The 18,706-nt window shown below is 37.7% G+C and overlaps 1 protein-coding gene across 1 annotated transcript in view; it reads left to right on the forward strand.

Moving 5' to 3' along the window:
* ADAM2 (ADAM metallopeptidase domain 2) overlaps positions 1 to 18,706 on the forward strand; it is a 99,802-nt gene that overhangs the window by 26,841 nt on the left and 54,255 nt on the right. The window contains exon 7 of the mRNA XM_068532026.1: positions 176 to 232. Within this exon, the coding sequence (XP_068388127.1) occupies positions 176 to 232 (57 nt within the window). The remainder of the gene's footprint in view (positions 1 to 175; positions 233 to 18,706) is intronic.

Raw genomic sequence — 18,706 nt, forward strand, 5'->3', positions numbered from 1 at the left:
ATAAATTAAGTGATTGATCAGGTGTGAAAAACATGACAAAGGCAATATTCTGAAAATGATTTCTATTTTCATATAGAAAATTGAATTTTCAGTGTTGAATTTGTGAAGTAGTATATTACTTAAAATGATTAAATGATTCTTCAATTTTTATCTAAAGTTTGTGATTCTTTTTCAGCCACTTGCAGACTTCTCTCAGTATATAGAAATGCATGTTGTAGTTGAAAAAAATTTAGTAAGTATACTTTCATTTATTTGGCTTATGTTAATTTATATTAGCAATGGGAGTTTATAAAAAGTGTTGGAATAAATTTTTAACACAGGACAATAAATAATAATTTTTGCTCTATCTCTGCCTTAATGAATTTAAATTACTAGTATCAGTAGTAAATTGGAAATCAAATCTCTATTAGTTTATTTTTAATTTTATATAATTAACATATTAAAACATCTGTTACCTATAAAATAGTTTCTTAGTAATTTTTATTCATCATTCCCATACCTATAATGTCTAATAACCTTTGACCTTTTTACTGTCTCCATAATTTTGCCTTTTTCAGAAGATCATATAGTTGAAATGTACAGTATGTAGCAGTTACAGATTGGCTTCTTTACCTTGGTAACATGCATTTAACTTTACTACATGCCTTATCGTGGCTTGAGAGCTAATTTCTTTTTAGTACTGAGTAATATTGTATTGTCTGTATGTACCACAGTTTATTTATCCATTCATCTACTAAAGGACATCTTGGTTGCTTCCACATTTTGGCAGATGAATCAAGCTGCTATAAACATCCATTCACAGGTTTTCATTTTATTTATTTATTTATTAATTTGTTTGTTTGTTTATTTATTTATTTATGGCTGTGTTGGGTCTTCGTTTCTGTGCGAGGGCTTTCTCTAGTTGCGGCGAGTGGAGGCCACTCTTCATCGCGGTGCGCGGGCCTCTCACTATTGCGACCTCCCTTGTTGCGGAGCACAGGCTCCGGACGCGCAGGCTCAGCAACTGTGGCTCACGGGCCTAGTCGCTCCGCGGCATGTGGGATCTTCCCAGACCAGGGCTCGAACCTGTGTCCCCTGCATTGGCAGGCAGACTCTCAACCACTGCACAACCAGGGAAGCCCCCATTCACAGGTTTTTGTATTGACATATTTTAACTCCTTTGGGTAAATATCAAGCAACATGATTGCTGCATCATATGGTAACAGTATGTTTTTTTTGTTTGATTTTTTTGTGAGAAACTGCCAGGCTGTATTCCAAAGTACCTGTTTCATTTTGCATTCAGCACTTTAAATATATCATCCCCTTGTCTTCTGGCCTCTAAAGTTTTTGCTAAGAAATTGGCTAGTAATCTTATTATCACCCCTTTTATGTGTTTAGTTATTTTTCTCTTACTGCCTTCAATATTAATATTCTCTTTAGCTTTTGACAGTTTGATTATAATTTGTCTTGGTGTGGGTCTCTTTGGCTTTATCCTTCTTAAAATTTAAGCTCAAGGATTTGTGTGTTCATGTGGTTCATCAGATCTGGCAAGCTTTTGGCCATTATGTCTTTAAATAATCTCTCTTCTCCTGGGATTCCCTTAAGTCATATATTGTTCTGCATAATGGTATCCCACAAGTCCCTCCTTTTTTTTCTTTCCGGTTCTCAGACTCAATAATTTCAGTTATCCTATTCTCAAGTTTACTGCTTCTTTCTGCTGCCCCTTTAAATCTGCTGTTGAATCCTTCTACTCAATTTTCAGTTCAGTTATCGCATTTTTCAATGCCAGAATTTCTGTTTGGTTTCTTTTTATAATTTATATATCTTTGTTGATATTTTCATTTTAGTCATATATCATTTTCCTGACTTCCCTTCATTCTTTTTGTTTTCCTTTAACTCTTTGAGCATATTTTAGACAGTTGTTTTAAAGACTTTGTCTAGTACGTCTCTACGTCCTCAGGAATGGTTTCTGCCAATTTATTTCCTTCATTTGGCCCGTGCTTTTTTTCTTTGTTTGCCTTGTAACATAGACTGAATGTTTCTGTTCCTCTAAAATTTATACTAATGCATAGTGATGGTATTGGGAAGTGGAGCCTTTGGGAGTGGCTTAGGTCATGAAGGTGGAGCCCTCATGAATGGGATTAGTGCCCTTATAAAAGAGAGGCCAAAGAGCTCCCTCACCTCTTCTACCATGTGAGGACAGAGCAGGAAGATGGCAAGATGGCCATCACTGAACCAGGGAGCATGTTCTCATCAGACACAGGGCATGCTGGAAACCTAATCTTTAAACTTCCTGGCCTCCAGAACTGTGAGAAATAAATGTTTGTTGTTTGAGCACCCAGTCTATGGTGTTTTTGTTAGGGCAGCCCAAACTGACTAAGACACCTTGTGATTTTTGTTGAAAACTCAGCATTTGAAAAAATAAGCAGGTGACATGGAAAACAGCCATTCAGGCACCTTCCAGACAGGTTAGAACATTGCAGATAAGGTCTTCTCTGCTCCACCTGGTATAATGGAAGGAATTGTGAAACAGACTACCATTTCCTCCAGATTAAACCATGCCACACTGGGGAAGGGAATAGGGCATAGGGGAGTAAAAACACCACAAAATTTCCTGTCATTTTCAAGATGTTTTTTTCTTGTTTGGACATTTGTAGACCTTTGAATGTTTTCCTGAGGTTTTCTGGAGACCCCAATGAGGTTATTTCAGCCAGTTTCTGGTTGTCTTTTGATGTTTCCAGAGAAAAACAAAGGCTTGGTGTTTTCTAGTTCTCCATTTTGCTGACTTCACTCCCCATGAAGGATATTTTTAATTATTTGTTGCCATCATTTTACAAAGGCTACTTTAAAATCTTTGTCAGATAATTCTAACAAGTGATGTACTTTGGTGTTGGCATGCATTGACTGACTTTTCTCCCTCAAGTGGTGATTTTCCTGGTTCTTGGTATGGCAAATGGTTTTCAGTTGCTTTCTGGAAATTTTGACTATTATGTTATGCAGTTCTTCATTCTACTTAAATCTTTTATTTTGTTCATTCAGACTCCTTAGTTGTAGCACATAAGTCCTGACCAAGTTATATGGGTTGAATTCAATGACAAAAGTTCTCAGAGCCTTCGTAATGCTATTTTGGCCTTCTTGGTTCAGTCGCTGTTTCTGCGGGTCTCAGTGATACTTGCCTGTCCTGCCTGCAGGAGTGGAGGGACCTTCCCCTGTCTCCTCCTATGGCCTCTGAGTGGAATATTGTAGATGGTGGGCCTGTGCAGGTGGAAAGTGTCTCCCTGGTCCATCCAGTGCCAGTGGGACTCTAGTACTGTTTGTGCGGATGGGAGTTACTTCCCAGGGTCATTCTGCCTAGTGTTTCTAGGTAGGTACAGGAGACATCAAGCCTGTGGGGGTGGAGCTATTTTGTCAGAAGAGTTTCACTCTTCCCTGCTGATACTGCCAACAGGACCAAATGGCTGTTTCCTGGTCCAGGCCACCTGTTGTCTCAAGCTCGTTAATGAGAAGTTCCATGCTGTGGTGCAGAGGTTACTACTCTAGGCACCACAGTGTTAATGGGTTTCTCATTCCACTTCTACCTGGACTACTCTTTTGCCACTGGATGGGGTGTTGGGAATTGCTGAGGTGCTATATTGTTCTTCCATTCCTAGCATACCTGTACAGGTACCTTCTTGCTTCCACCTTCTAGAGACTTCCTATGATTTTTTTATGTTATTTCAGGGTTTATACTTTTTTATAATTTTGATCAGCTTGGAGGAAGAGGGAGAGATGAGTTTATACCACCCTTTCTCGAAATTTAAATTATTGTCTTTTGTGGGAATTCCTTGACGGCCCGGTGGTTAAGATGCAGGCTTTTTTACTGCCGGGGGCCCAGGTTCAATCCCTGGTCGGGGAACTAAGATCCCACAAGCCGCTTGGCCCAAAAAGAAAAAAAAAGAGGATAAATTACTGTCTTTTGCAAGTGTTTTTAAAATGATTTTAGAGAAGAAAAGACAAGATAGTTATTGTTTTATACTTTGTTATTGCTAGTACCAATGTTCTTTATTATACTTATGTAGATATGAGTTACTGTTTTGTGTCATCTTTTCAACCTGAGAATTTCCTGATTATTATCATTTCTTGCCTTATTATTTCTGGCAGAGCAGCTCTGCTATCACTGATTTATCTCTCTCTCTCTCTCTCTTTAAAATTTGAGAATGGCTTTCTGTTGCCTTTACTTATGAAGAATAGTTTTGCTGAGTATAGAATTCTTGATTGAGAGTATTTTGTAGTAGCACTTTGAATTTGTAACCCCACCTGGCCTCCATTGATTCTAATGAGAAATCAGCTCTGAACCTTGCTGTGTCTCTCCTATAGGTGATGTACCATTTTTTTCTTCTCAGTATAAAGATTTTCTCCTTGTGGCTGTTGTCCAGTAACTTAACTATGACATGTCTATGTGTGATTGTCTTTGATTTTATCTTACTTGAAGTTTGTTGAGCCTAAGTACTGTGTAGGTTAGAGATTTTCATTGTTTGGGAGTTTTTAGCTATTATTTACTCAAGCTTTGTTTTTTTGTTTTTGTTTGTTTTGTTTTGTTTTGTTTTTTGATCATTTCTATCTCTCCTCTCCTTCTAAGACGCTCATTATGTAAATGTGTATTTGCGTTATGGTGTCAAACAGGTGTCTGAGATTCTGTTCACTTTACTTCTTTCTTGTTTTTCCTTTCTGTTCTTTATGTTGAATAATTTCTATTGATACATTATTTTTATTTATTCTTTCTGCTAGTGAGCTTATATAATTTTAGTTATTATATTTTCTTTTTTTTAAAACATCTTTATTGAAGTATAATTGCTTTACAATGGTGTGTTAGTTTCTGCTTTATAACAAAGTGAATCAGTTATACAGATACATACGTTCCCATATCTCTTCCCTCTTGCGTCTCCCTCCCTCCCACCCTCCCTATCCCACCCCTCTAGGTGGTCACAAAGCACCGAGCTGATCTCCCTGTGCTATGCGGTTGCTTCCCACTAGCTATCTATTTTACATTTGGTAGTGTATATATGTCCATGACACTCTCTCACCCTGTCACATCTCACCCCTCCCCCTCCCCATATCCTCAAGTCCATTCTCTAGTAGGTCTGTGTCTTTATTCCTGTCTTGCCACTAGGTTCTTCATGACCTTTTTTTTTTTTTCCCAAAGAATCCATATATATGTGTTAGCATACTGTATTTGTTTTTCTTTTTCTGACTTACTTCACTCTGTATGACAGACTCTAACTCCATCCACCTCATTACAAATACCTCCATTTCATTTCTTTTTATGGCTGAGTAATATTCCATTGTATATATGTGCCACATCTTCTTTATCCATTCATCCGATGATGGACACCTAGGTTGCTTCCATGTCCTGGCTATTGTAAACAGAGCTGTAATGAATATTTTGGTACATGACTCTTTCTGAATTATGGTTTTCTCAGGGTATATGCCCAGGAGTGGGATTGCTGGGTCATATGGTAGTTCTATTTTTAGTTTTTTAAGGAACCTCCATACTGTTCTGCATAGTGGCTGTACCAATTTACATTCCCACCAACAGTGCAAGAGTGTTCCCTTTTCTCCACACCCTCTCCAGCATTTATTGTTTCTAGATTTTTTGATGATGGCCATTCTGACCAGTGTGAGATGATACCTCATTGTAGTTTTGATTTGCATTTCTCTAATGATTAATGATGTTGAGCATTCTTTCATGTGTCTGTTGGCAATCTGTATATCTTCTTTGGAGAAATGTCTATTTAGGTCTTCTGCCCATTTTTGGATTGGGTTGTTTGTTTTTTTGTTATTGAGCTGCATGAGCTGCTTGTAAATCTTGGAGATTAATCCTTTGTCAGTTGCTTCATTTGCAAATATTTTCTCCCATTCTGAGGGTTGTCTTTTGGTCTTGTTTATGGTTTCCTTTGCTGTGCAAAAGCTTTTAAGTTTCATTAGGTCCCATTTGTCTATTTGTGTTTTTATTTCCATTTCTCTAGGAGCTGGGTCAAAAAGGATCTTGCTGTGATGTATGTCATAGAGTGTTCTTCCTATGTTTTCCTCTAAGAGTTTGATAGTGTCTGCCCTTACACTTAGGTCTTTAATCCATTTTGAGTTTATTTTTGTGCATGGTGTCAGGGAGTGTTCTAATTTCATACTTTTACATGTACCTGTCCAATTTTCCCAGCACCACTTATTGAAGAGGCTGTCTTTTCTCCACTGTATATGCTTGCCTCCTTTATCAAAGATAAGGTGACCATATGTGCATGGGCTTATCTCTGGGCTTTCTATCCTGTTCCATTGGTCTATATTTCTGTTTTTGTGCCAGTACCAAACTGTCTTGATTACTGTAGCTTTGTAATATAGTCTGAAGTCAGGGAGCCTAATTCCTCCAGCTCCATTGTTCGTTCTCAAGATTGCTTTGGCTATTCAGGGTCTTTTGTGTCTCCATACAAATTGTGAATTTTTTTGTTCTAGTTCTGTGAAAAATGCCAGTGGTAGTTTGATAGGGATTGCATTGAATCTGTAGATTGCTTTGGGTAGTAGAGTCATTTTCACAATGTTGATTCTTCCAATCCAGGAACATGGTATATCTCTCCATCTATTTGTATCACCTTAAATTTCTTTCATCAGTGTCCTATAATTTTCTGCATACAGGTCTTCTGTCTCCTTAGGTAGGTTTATTCCTAGATATTTTATTCTTTTTGTTGCAATGGCAAATGGGAGTGTTTTCTCAATTTCACTTTCAGATTTTTCATCATTAGTATATAGGAATGCAAGAGATTTCTGTGCATTAATTTTGTATCCTGCTACTTTACCAAATTCATTGATTAGGTCTAGGAGTTTTCTGGTAGCATCTTTAGGATTCTCTATGTATAGTATGATGTCATCTGCAAACAGTGACAGCTTTACTTCTTCTTTTCCGATTTGGATTCCTTTTATTTCTTTGTCTTCTCTGATTGCTGTGGCTAACACTTCCAAAACTATGTTGAATAATAGTGGTGAGAGTGGGCAACCTTGTCTTGTTCCTGATCTTAGTGGAAATGGTTTCAGTTTTTCACCATTGAGGACAATGTTGGCTGTGGGTTTGTCATATATGGCCTTTATTATGTTGAGGAAAGTTCCCTCTATGCCTACTTTCTGCAGGGCTTTTATCATAAATGGGTGTTGAATTTTGTCGAAAGCTTTCTCTGCATCTATTGAGATGATCATATGGTTTTTCTCCTTCAATTTGTTAATATGGTGTATCACATTGATTGATTTGCGTATATTGAAGAATCCTTGCATTCCTGGGATAAACCCCACTTGATCATGGTGTACAATCCTTTTAATGTGCTGTTTGGATTCTGTTTGCTAGTATTTTGTTGAGGATTTTTGCATCTATGTTCATCAGTGATATTGGCCTGTAGTTTTCTTTCTTTGTGACGTCTTTGTCTGGTTTTGGTATCAGGGTGATGGTGGCCTCGTAGAATGAGTTGGGGAGTGTTCCTCCCTCTGCAATATTTTGGAAGAGTTTGAGAAGGATAGGTGTTAGCTCTTCTCTAAATATTTGATAGAATTCGCCTGTGAAGCCATCTGGTCCTGGGCTTTTGTGTGTTGGAAGATTTTTAATCACAGTTTCAATTTCAGTGCTTGTGATTGGTCTGTTCATATTTTCTATTTCTTCCTGGTTCAGTCTTGGTAGGTTGTGCATTTCTAAGAATCTGTCCATTTCTTCCAGGTTGTCCATTTTATTGGCGTAGAGTTGCTTGTAGTAATCTCTCATGATCGTTTGTATTTCTGCAGTGTCAGTGGTTACTTCTCCTTTTTCATTTCTAATTCTATTGATTTGAGTCTTCTCCCTTTTTCTCTTGATGAGTCTGGCTAATGGTTTATCAATTTTGTTTATCTTCTCAAAGAACCAGCTTTTAGTTTCATTGATTTTTGCTATTGTTTCCTTCATTTCTTTTTCATTTATTTCTGATTTGATCTTTATGATTTCTTTCCTTCTGCTAGCTTTGGGGTTTTTTTGTTCTTCTTTCTCTAATTGCTTTAGGTGCAAGGTTAGGTTGTTTATTCGAGATGTTTCCTGTTTCTTGATGTAGGCTTGTATTGCTATAAACTTCCCTCTTAGAACTGCTTTTGCTGCATCCCATAGGTTTTGGGTCGTCGTGTCTCCATTGTCATTTGTTTCTAGGTATTTTTTGATTTCCCCTTTGATTTCTTCAGTGATCACTTCGTTATTAAGTAGTGTATTGTGTAGCCTCCATGTGTTTGTATTTTTTACAGATCTTTTCCTGTAATTGATATCTAGTCTCATAGCGTTGTGGTCGGAAAAGATACTTGATACGATTTCAATTTTTTAAAATTTACCAAGGCTTGATTTGTGACCCAAGATATGATCTATCCTGGAAAATGTTCCTTGAGCACTTGAGAAAAATGTGTATTCTGTTGTTTTTGGGTGGAATGTCCTATAAATATCAATTAAGTCCATCTTGTTTAATGTATCATTTAAAGCTTGTGTTTCCTTATTTATTTTCATTTTGGATGATCTGTCCATTGGTGAAAGTGGGGTGCTAAAGTCCCCTACTATGATTGTGTTACTGTCGATTTCCCCTTTTATGGCTGTTAGTATTTGCCTTATGTATTGAGGTGTTCCTATGTTGGGTGCATAAATATTTACAATTGTTATACCTTCTTCTTGGATCGATCCCTTGATCATTATATAGTGTCCTTCTTTGTCTCTTGTAATAGTCTTTATTTTAAAGTCTATTTTGTCTGATATGAGAATTGCTACTCCAGCTTTCTTTTGATTTCCATTTGCATGGAATATCTTTTTCCATCCCCTCACTTTCAGTCTGTATGTGTCTCTAGGTCTGAAGTGGGTCTCTTGTAGACAGCATATATATGGGTCTTGTTTTTGTAGCCATTCAGCCAGTCTGTGTCTTTTGGTGGGAGCATTTAATCCATTTACATTTAAGGTAATTATTGATATGATGTATGTTCCTATTCCCATTTTCTTAAATGTTTTGGGTTTGTTGTTGTAGGTGTTTTCCTTCTCTTGTGTTTCTTCCCTAGAGAAGTTCCTTTAGCATTTGTTGTAAAGCTGGTTTGGTGGTGCGGAACTCTCTCAGCTTTTGCTTGTCTGTAAAGGTTTTAATTTCTCCATCAAATCTGAAAGAGATCCTTGCTGGGTAGAGTAACCTTGGTTGTAGGTTTTTCTCCTTCATCACTTTAAGTATATCCTGACACTCCCTTCTGGCTTGCAGAGTTTCTGCTGAAAGATCAGATGTTAACCTTATGGGGATTCCCTTGTGTGTTATTTGTTGTTTTTCCCTTGCTGCTTTTAATATGTTTAATTTATATTTAATTTTGGATAGTTTGATTAATATGGGTCTTGGCATGTTTCTCCTTGGATTTATCCTGTATGGGACTCTCTGTGCTTCCAGGACTTGATTAACTATTTCCTTTCCCATATTAGGGAAGTTTTCAACTATAATCTCTTCAAATATTTTCTCAGTCCCTTTCTTTTTCTCTTCTTCTTCTGGGACCCCTATGATTCGAATGTTGGTGCGTTTAATGTTGTCCCAGAGGTCTCTGAGACTGTCCTCAGTTCTTTTCATTCTTTTTTCTTTATTCTGCTCTGCAGTAGTTATTTCCACTATTTTATCTTCCAGGTCACTTATCTGTTCTTCTGCCTCAGTTATTCTGCTATTGATCCCGTCTAGAGTATTTTTAATTTCATTTATTGTGTTATTCATCGTTGCTTGGTTCCTCTTTAGTTCTTCTACATCCTTGTTAAATGTTTCTTGCATTTTGTCTATTCTATTTCCAAGATTTTGGATCATCTTTACTATCATTATTCTGAATTCTTTTTCAGGTAGACTGCCTATTTCCTCTTCATTTGTTAGGTCTGGTGTGTTTTGACCCTGCTCCTTCACCTGCTGTGTGGTTTTTTGTCTTCTCATTTTGCTTATCTTACTGTGTTTGGGGTCTCCTTTTCACAGGCTGCAGGTTCGTAGTTCCCGTTGTTTTTGGTATCTGCCCCCAGTGGCTAAAGTTGGTTCAGTGGGTTGTGTAGGCGTCCTGGTGGAGGGGACTAGTGCCTGTGTTCTGGTGGATGAGGTTGGATCTTGTCTTTCTGGTGGGCACGTCCACATCTGGTGGTGTGGTTTGGGGTGTCTGTGGCCTTATTATGATTTTAGGCAGCCTCTCTGCTAATGGATGGGGCTGTGTTCCTGTCTTGCTAGTTGTTTGGCATAGGGTGTCCAGCACTGTAGCTTGCTGGTCGTTGAGTGAAGCTGGGTCTTGATGTTGAGATGGAGCTCTCTGAGAGATTTTCGCCGTTTGGTATTACGTGGAGCTGGGAGGTCTCTTGTGGACCAGTGTCCTGAAGTTGGCTCTCCCACCTCAGAGGCACAGCCCTGATGCCTGGCTGGAGCACCAAGAGCCTTTCATCCACATGGCTCAGAATGAAAGGGAGAAAAAATAGAAAGAAAGAAAGAAAGAGGATAAAATAAAATAAAATAAAGCTATTATAATAAAAAATAAGAAAGAAATTATTAAGAATAAATTTATTAAGAAAAAATTTTTTTAAATTCTTAACAATAGATTTATTAATTTTTTATAAGAAAAAGTAAGAAAAAATTATTAAGAAAAAAATTTATTAAGAAAAAATTTTTTAATTTTTTAAAATAAAAAATGTGAAAAAACTTATTAAAAAAATTTTTTTTAATTTTTTAAAAATAGAAAAATAAGGAAAAAATTATTAAGAAAACATATATTAGGGAAAAAATTTTTTAAGTAAAAAAAAAAAAAAAAACGGACGGACCTAACCCTAGGACTAAAGGTGAGAGCAAAGCTATACAGACAAAATCTCACCCAGAAGCATACACTCACAAAAAAAGGAAAAGGGGAAAAATTAATATATCCTGCTCCCAAAGTCCACCTCCTAAATTTGGGATGATTCGTTGTCTATTCAGGTATTCAACAGATGCAGGCACATCAAGTTGTTTGTGGAGCTTTAATCCGCTGCTTCTGAGGCTGCTGGGAGAGATTTCCCTTTCTCTTCTTTGTTCGCACAGCTCCCGGGGTTCAGCTTTGGATTTGGACCCGCCTCTGCATGTACGTCGCCTGAGGGCGTTCGTTCCCCGCCCAGACAGAACGGGGTTAAAGGAGCAGCTGCTTCGGAGGCTCTGGCTTACTCAGCCCCGGGGGAGGGAGCGGTACGGAGGAGGCGGGGCGAGCCTGCTGCGTCAGAGGCCGGCGTGACGTTGCACCAGCCTGAGGCGTGCCTTGCGTTCTCCTGGGGAAGTTGTGCCCGGATCACGGGAGCCTGGCCGTGGCGGGCTGCACAGGCTCCCGGGAGGGGTGGTGTGGAGAGTGATCTGTGCTCGCACACAGGCTTCTTGGTGGCTGCAGCAGCAGCCTTAGCGTCTCATGCCCGCCTCTGGGGTCCGAGCTGATCGCCACGGCTCGCGCCCGTCTCTGGAGTTCGTTTAGGCGGCGCTCTGAATCCCCTCTCCTTGCATGCCGTGAAACAAAGAGGAAAGAAAAAGTCTCTTGCCTCTTCGGCAGCTGCAGACTTTTTCCCGGACTCCCTCCCGGCTAGCACCGAAGCCCGAGCCCCAGCTCCCAGCCCCGCCCGCCCCGGCGGGTGAGCAGACAAGCCTCTCGTACTGGTGAGTGCTGCTCGGCGCCGAGCCTCTGTGCGGAAATTTCTCCGTTTTTCCCTCTGCGCCCCTGTTGCTGTGGGATCCGGCCTGATAGCCGGGGCTCGTGCCTGTCTCTGGAGCTCGTTTAGGCGGCGCTCTGAATCCCCTCTCCTTGCGCGCCGCGAAACAGAGGCAAGAAAAAGTCTCTTGCCTGTTCAGCAGCTGCAGACCTTTTCCCGGCTAGCTGTGGTGCACTAACCCCTTCAGGCTGTGTTCACGCCGCCAACCCCAGTCCTCTCCCTTTGATCCCAGCGAAGCCCGAGCCTCAGCTCCCAGCCCCCGCCCGCCCCGGCGGCTGGGCAGACAAGCCTCTCGGGCTGGTGAGTGCTGCTCGGCGCCGAGCCTCTGTGCGGGAATCTCTCCGCTTTGCCCTCCGCGCCCCTGTGGCTGCGCTCTCCTCCGTGGCTCCGAAGCTTCCCCCCTCTGCCACCCGCAGTCTCTGCCCACGAAGGGGCTTCCTAGTGCGTGGAAATCTTTCCTCCTTCACAGCTCCCTCCCACTGGTGCAGGTGCCGTCCCTATTCTTTTGTCTCTGTTATTTCTTTTTTCTTTTGCCCTACCCAAGTACATGGGGATTTTCTTGGCTTTTGGCAGGTCTGACGTCTTCTGCCAGCGTTCAGTGGGTGTTCTGTAGGAGCAGTTCCACGTGTAGATGTATTTCTACTGTATCTGTGGGAAGGAAGGTCATCTCCACGTCTTACTCTTCCGCCATCTTGCCCAGACCGCCTAGTTATTATATTTTCAACTCAAGTATCTATTTAGTTCTTTTTTACAATTTTATAATTATTATTTGTTTTTTCTGTTTCACTCAGGTTTATTGAGATATAATTGACACATAACTGTGTAAGTTTAATGTGTATGTGTTGACTTGATACATTTATAAATTACACAATGATTACCACTGTAGTATTGGCTACCACATCCGTCCCATCGCATAATTAATTTTCATTTCTCTTTTGTGGTGAGAACATTTAAGATCTACTCTCTTAGCAACATTCAAGTATATGATGCAGTGTTATTAGCCATCATCACCAAACTGTACATTATAATGTATAATTTATATTCTTTACTGATACTCTCTTTTTTACGAGTCAATGTCATCATTCCTTTACTTCTTTAAACATGGTTCCTATCAGTTCCATGTTTACCGTAGTTGCTTTAAAGTTTCGTGTGCTAAATCCAATAAGGTCTACCTCATAGTTTCTAATGACTGCATTTTCAAATATGTGGATAACACTGTTTTATTGTGCTTACTATTTTTTTAATTCTTGTTTCTACTTTTAAGCCAGGATTTTTGTGGTTGACCTTGGGTGAACATATCTTAGCAGTCAGCCAATGACTGGTCAGAGGCTATGCTCCAACATTTGAGCTAGTAAGGCTTCTACCCTTTGCAAATGGATTTGTCTGTTAGGGAAAGTATTCAATTTTCATGTAATTTTCAAGTCAGGTAGGTTGTGATTTTTATAGGACTTTCTCACATCTCCTCAGGTAGTGAGTAATGTTTCAAGTTCAGCCATGAACTTGTCGATATCTTAGACCCCTTTCAGTCTCTCCTGAGCATGAGTGTTACCTGGTGCATGAATGGAATATTCCAGACTATAAAGGATATATGGAAGGTTGTCAAGACCCATTATGGCTATTGTATCTCCCCCCCAATTCCATGTTAGATTTCTGGCTCATCTTCTGGTCTGTTGCTTGAAATAACCAGTATCACAGCCTAAGTTTATCTGTGATGATGTCCTTCAATATTCATTTGCCACAGAGATCACTATTGTTTTTGACAATATATCTGGGCACGTAGTTTTGCCCTACTCTGCACCAAATCAAGTTATCCTCCTCTGATAGGGAAGTGTCTGGATTTTATGGCTTGACCTACCATGGTAGAATTACCACACAGTACGATTTGAGATGTGGTTGGGGACAACCTCAGGTGAAATGTCACAGATTCCCACTGCTCTTACCATAGAATTAATAGTTTTTCTTTAATTAATATTTCTCATTTTAATGCCCTTGGTCAATTGCCAGATTCTTGAAATGTTTTTGACATTTTTGTCTTTTATCATTGCTTATTGTGGAAAGGATTTGCAGACATCATTATTTCACCATCTCAGGAGTCCCACTCTCTGTAATTAATTTTTTAATCCCCCTTAGTTTGTGAACTTTTCTTCTTATAGGTTTCACATATTTGCTAGGTATTTTGTCTTACTGTGTTTGAAAATTAGATATTTTCATATATTCTTACTTCTATTCCTTGTTGTAGTCATGTATAGATTCCTGAGACACTTTTTGTTGCTCCATAACAAACTACTCCAAAATTTAGTGGCTTAAAAGAACAACTATTTATTTAGCTCACAATTCTTAAATATCCTCTGATCTCATTAAGATCTCCTTGTGCTGGACTGGCCTCACTTGTGTACTGTTAGTAAGCTACTGATTTTGCTTGGAGTTGGCTGGTCCACTGGGTGTCTCAGCTGGCATGTCTTATCTCTGCTTTCCAATGATATTCGTATCATAATAATGTTATTTTTGTACAAGTTTTTGTGTGGACATAAGCTTTTATTTCTATTAGGTAGATGCAAAAGGTGAGAATTGCTGAGTTGTGTGGTAACTCTATGTTTCACATTTTGAGATCCTAAAAAACAATTTTCACCATTATATATTGCACCAGCAATGAACAAATGTATGAGTTCCAATTCCTCTAAATTCTCAACTGTGCTTGTTATTGTCTGTCTTTTGGACTTTAGCCATCCTGGTGGGTGTGAATTAGTTTCTCACTGTGCTTTTGATTTGCATTCCCTATTGTGTAATGATGTTGAGAATATTTGCATTTTCTTATTAGCTATTAGCATATTTTATTTGAGAAATTATTTGAATTCTTTACACATATTTCATTGGGTTGTCTTTTTATTGTTGTAGCTAAGTATTCATTATATATTGTGGATGCTAGACCCCTATCCAATATATGATTTGCAAATATTTTTATCCATTCTGTGGGTTATCTTTTCATATTTTGATTGTGTCATTTGAAGCATAACATTTTAAAATTTTGAAAACATCAGTCTTTCTCCATTTAATGTTCTTGCTCTCTCCAAATATCAATTGACCATAAGTGTTAGAATTTACTTCTAGAAATTGTTATTTTATTGATCTATAACTCTAATCGAATGCCAAAAGCACACTGCCTTGATCATTACAGCTTTGCAGTTAGTTTTCAGATTGGGGTGTATGAGTCTTCCAACTTTGTTCTTCTTATTTAAAATTTTTGCAGACATTCTGGATCCCTTTCACTTTCATATACATAATAAGGTAAACTTGCCAATTCCTGCAAAACAATGCTGGAATTTTAATAAGGATTATATTATTTCTATAGATCAATTTGGAAATTATTGCCATCTTAACAATAATAGGTCTTCCAATCCATGAACACAGGTTCACTTTCCATTTATTTGTATCTTCTTTACTTTCTTTCAATGGTGTTTTGTAGTTTTCAGTGCCTGTTTTGTACTTCTTTTGTTAAATTTGTTTTTTGGCATATTATCATTTTTTGATACTATCGTAAATGGATTTATTTTAAATTAATTTTAGATTGTTTATTGCTGGTGTATGGAAAGCAATTGATTTTTACATTGATCTTGTATTCTCCAATTCTGCTGAAATCATTTATTAGTGCTAATGGTTTTTAGTGGTTTTCTTAGGATTTTTATATATATACATCTTTTGGTCTGTTAATAGAGTGTTTAACTTCTTTTTCTACACAGATGCCTCTTGTTTCTTTTCCTTTACTAAATGCTTAGTCTAGAGCCTCCAGTGAAAGCTGAGATAGTAGCAATGAGAACAGATATACTTATCTTTTTCCTGATCTAAGAGAAGTAACACTTATTCTTTCACCATTAAGTGTGATGCTATCTGTGGGTTTTTAATAGATGTCCTTTATCAGGTTGAGGGAGTTCTCGTCTATCGCTAGTTTATTGAGCTTTTTTTTTTTTTCTTTAGTCAAATGCTTCTTCTGTGTCTTTTGAAAGAATGTCCAGCTTCTCAAAAATCTACAAACAATAAATGCTAGAGAGGGTGTGGAGAAAACAGAACCCTCTTGCACTGTTGGTGGGAATGTAAATTGATATAGCCACTATGGAGAAAAAAAATAGAACTACCATATGACCCAGCAATCCCACTACTGGGCATATACCCTGAGAAAACCATAATTCAAAAAGAGTCATGTACCACAATGTACATTGCAGCACTATTTACAATAGCCAGGACATGGAAGCAACCTAAATGTCCATCGATAGATGAATGGATAAAGAAGATGTGGCACATGTATATAATGGAATATGAGCCATAAAAAGAAATGAAATTGAGTTATTTGTAGTGAGGTGAATGGACCTAGAGTCTGTCATACAGAGTGAAGAGAAAAACAAATACCGTATGCTAACACATATATATGGAATCTAAAAAAAAAAAAAAAAAAAGGTTCTGATGAACGTAGGGACAGGACAGGAATAAAGACGCAGATGTAGAGAATGAAATTGAGGACACAGGGGGTGGGGAGGGGAAGCTGGGACAAAGTGAAAGAGTAGCATTGACATAAATACACTACCAAATGTAAAATAGACAGCTAGTGGGAAGCAGCTGCATAGCACAGGGAGATCAGCTCAGTGCTTTGTGACCACCTAGAGGGATGGGACAGGGAGGGTGGGAGGGAGATGCAAGAGGGAGGAGATATGGGGATATATGTGTATGTATAGCTGATTCACTTTGTTATACAGCAGAAACTAACACAGCACTGTAAAACAATTATACTCCATTAAAGATGTAAAAAGGAAAAAAAGAATCATGTGGGTTTTGGTCATTATGTTCCTTATTCTACAATGTTTTGAAATACATCTATTGGTTTTTAGACATTAAGCCAAGCTTGTATATCTGAGATAAATCCCACTTGGTCGTGGTGTATAATTCTTTCTATGTGTTGCATAAATTGGTTAGTATTCTGATTAGGATTTTTACAATAATATTCATGAGGAATGTAGTTTGCTTTGGACTTTTATTTTCTTGTCATGTCTTTTCTGGTTTTCGTATCAGGGTAATACTGACCTTATTGAATGAATAGAAATGGGTTCCCTCCGATTTTATAGGAGAATTTGCAACGAATTGGTGTTAATTCTTCTCTAAATGTTTGATTGGATTCACCAATAAAGCCTTCTAGAACTAGGTTTTTCTTTGTGGGAATTTTTAAAATGCGTATTTAATCTTTTTGCTTGTTACATATTCTGTTTCTTCTTGAGTCAGTTTCAGTATCTGTTTATTACAAGAAATCATTCATTTTATCTAAGTTACCTAAATTGTTGCCACATGATTTTTCACAGTGTTCATTTACAAGGCTAGTTATTTCTCTGTGGTTAGTGACTGTAACCTTTTATCCTGAATTAATAATTTTTGTTTTGTTAATATATCTTGTTTTTTATATTCATACTTCAATCACTTTGCTCTGATTTTTATTAATTTCTTCCCTTTCCTTCCTTTGAGTTCTTTGTGTTTGCTTTCCTTTCATTAATTTCCTAAGTGGAAATTAGTTATTTGAGATGGTGTTTCTTTTTTTTAATATAGCTATTTCCGATAAGTTGCCTTCTGAGCACTGCTTTAGCTGAATACCATAAGTTTTACTATGTTGTATTATAGTATTTTCTAATTTCCCCGTGATTTCTTCTTTGATTACTGGTTATTTATAATCTATTGTTTAATTTCTACATACTTTGAATTTCTCAGATTTCTTTCTGTTGTTGATTTTTTATTTAATTTTTGTGGTCAGAGAGCAAGTTTGTATTTTTTAATTGTTTTAACCCAGTTGAAACTTATCCTATAACCTAGTATATAGTCTATTCCTAGATCATGTTCCATGAGCTCTTGAGAAGCGCATGTTGTGCTGTTTTGGGGTGGAATATTCTATAAATATCTGTTGGTTTAGGGTTTAGTTTTAGTCTTCTATATCTGTGTTGAGTTTTTGACCAGTTATTCTACTACTGAAATTGTGTTCTTAAATCTCCAAACATTATTGTTGAATTTTCTATTTCTCCCTTCACTTGCTCATTTTGTATTTTGTGTAATTTTTAGGCTCAGTTCTTAGATGCATATAATGTTTATAGTTTTATGTCTTCCTGATAGACATCCCAGTCCTTGAAAATGTACTATGTCTTCTGTAACAATTTTTTTTTTTTTTTTTTGGCCATGCCGCACGGCATGCGGGATCTTAGTTCCCCGAACAGGGATCAAACTGTGCTCCCTGCAGTGGAAGCATGGAGTTTTAACCACTGGACCACCAGGGACATCCCTTCTGTAACAATTTATATTTAATTGTTTTCTTTCCTTAATTAAGTCTGTCAGTCTCTGATGTTTGCTTGGATTATTTAATACACTCATTAATTTTTTTGGTGGGAGGTCTTTCAAATCAACTGAATAGCTAATTCATTTTTTAAGGACAGCACAGCATACCATTGTATTTATATACCATAATTTATTCATTTATTCTATTATTGGTGAGTATTCACTTTGTTTCCCGTTTTTTAAATGTTGCTTTGTCACTATAAATAATGCTACATGAAGTATCCTTAGTCATGAGTTCCTACACCTTGGGAATTTAATCTCTGTGAAAGTAGGTCACCAGGAGTATGGATGATGGGTCAAAGGATATGTATGTAGTTTAATTTTAATAGATATTGTTCATTGCTTTATAAAAAGGCTGTAACTTTTTGCATCTCCAACGTAAAACTGAAAGTAGTATTTTCCTCTCATACCTGCCAACGATTAGTTTTATAGTTCTCTTTAATTTTTGTCAGGCAATGGGTATAAAATTATATCTCATTGTAATTTTAACTTCCATTCCTTAACTGAGAATTAATTTGAACATCATTTAATGTTTACTGGCCACTAGTATTTTCTTTTCACTGAACTGACAACTTAATCCTTTTGCTCATTTTATTAATGGTTGTTTGCCTTCTTGTCAACTTATAAGAAAACTTTGAATATTAAAGATAT

This window comes from Eschrichtius robustus, chromosome 21, assembly GCF_028021215.1.
Source record: "Eschrichtius robustus isolate mEscRob2 chromosome 21, mEscRob2.pri, whole genome shotgun sequence".
NCBI lineage: Eukaryota > Metazoa > Chordata > Mammalia > Artiodactyla > Eschrichtiidae > Eschrichtius > Eschrichtius robustus.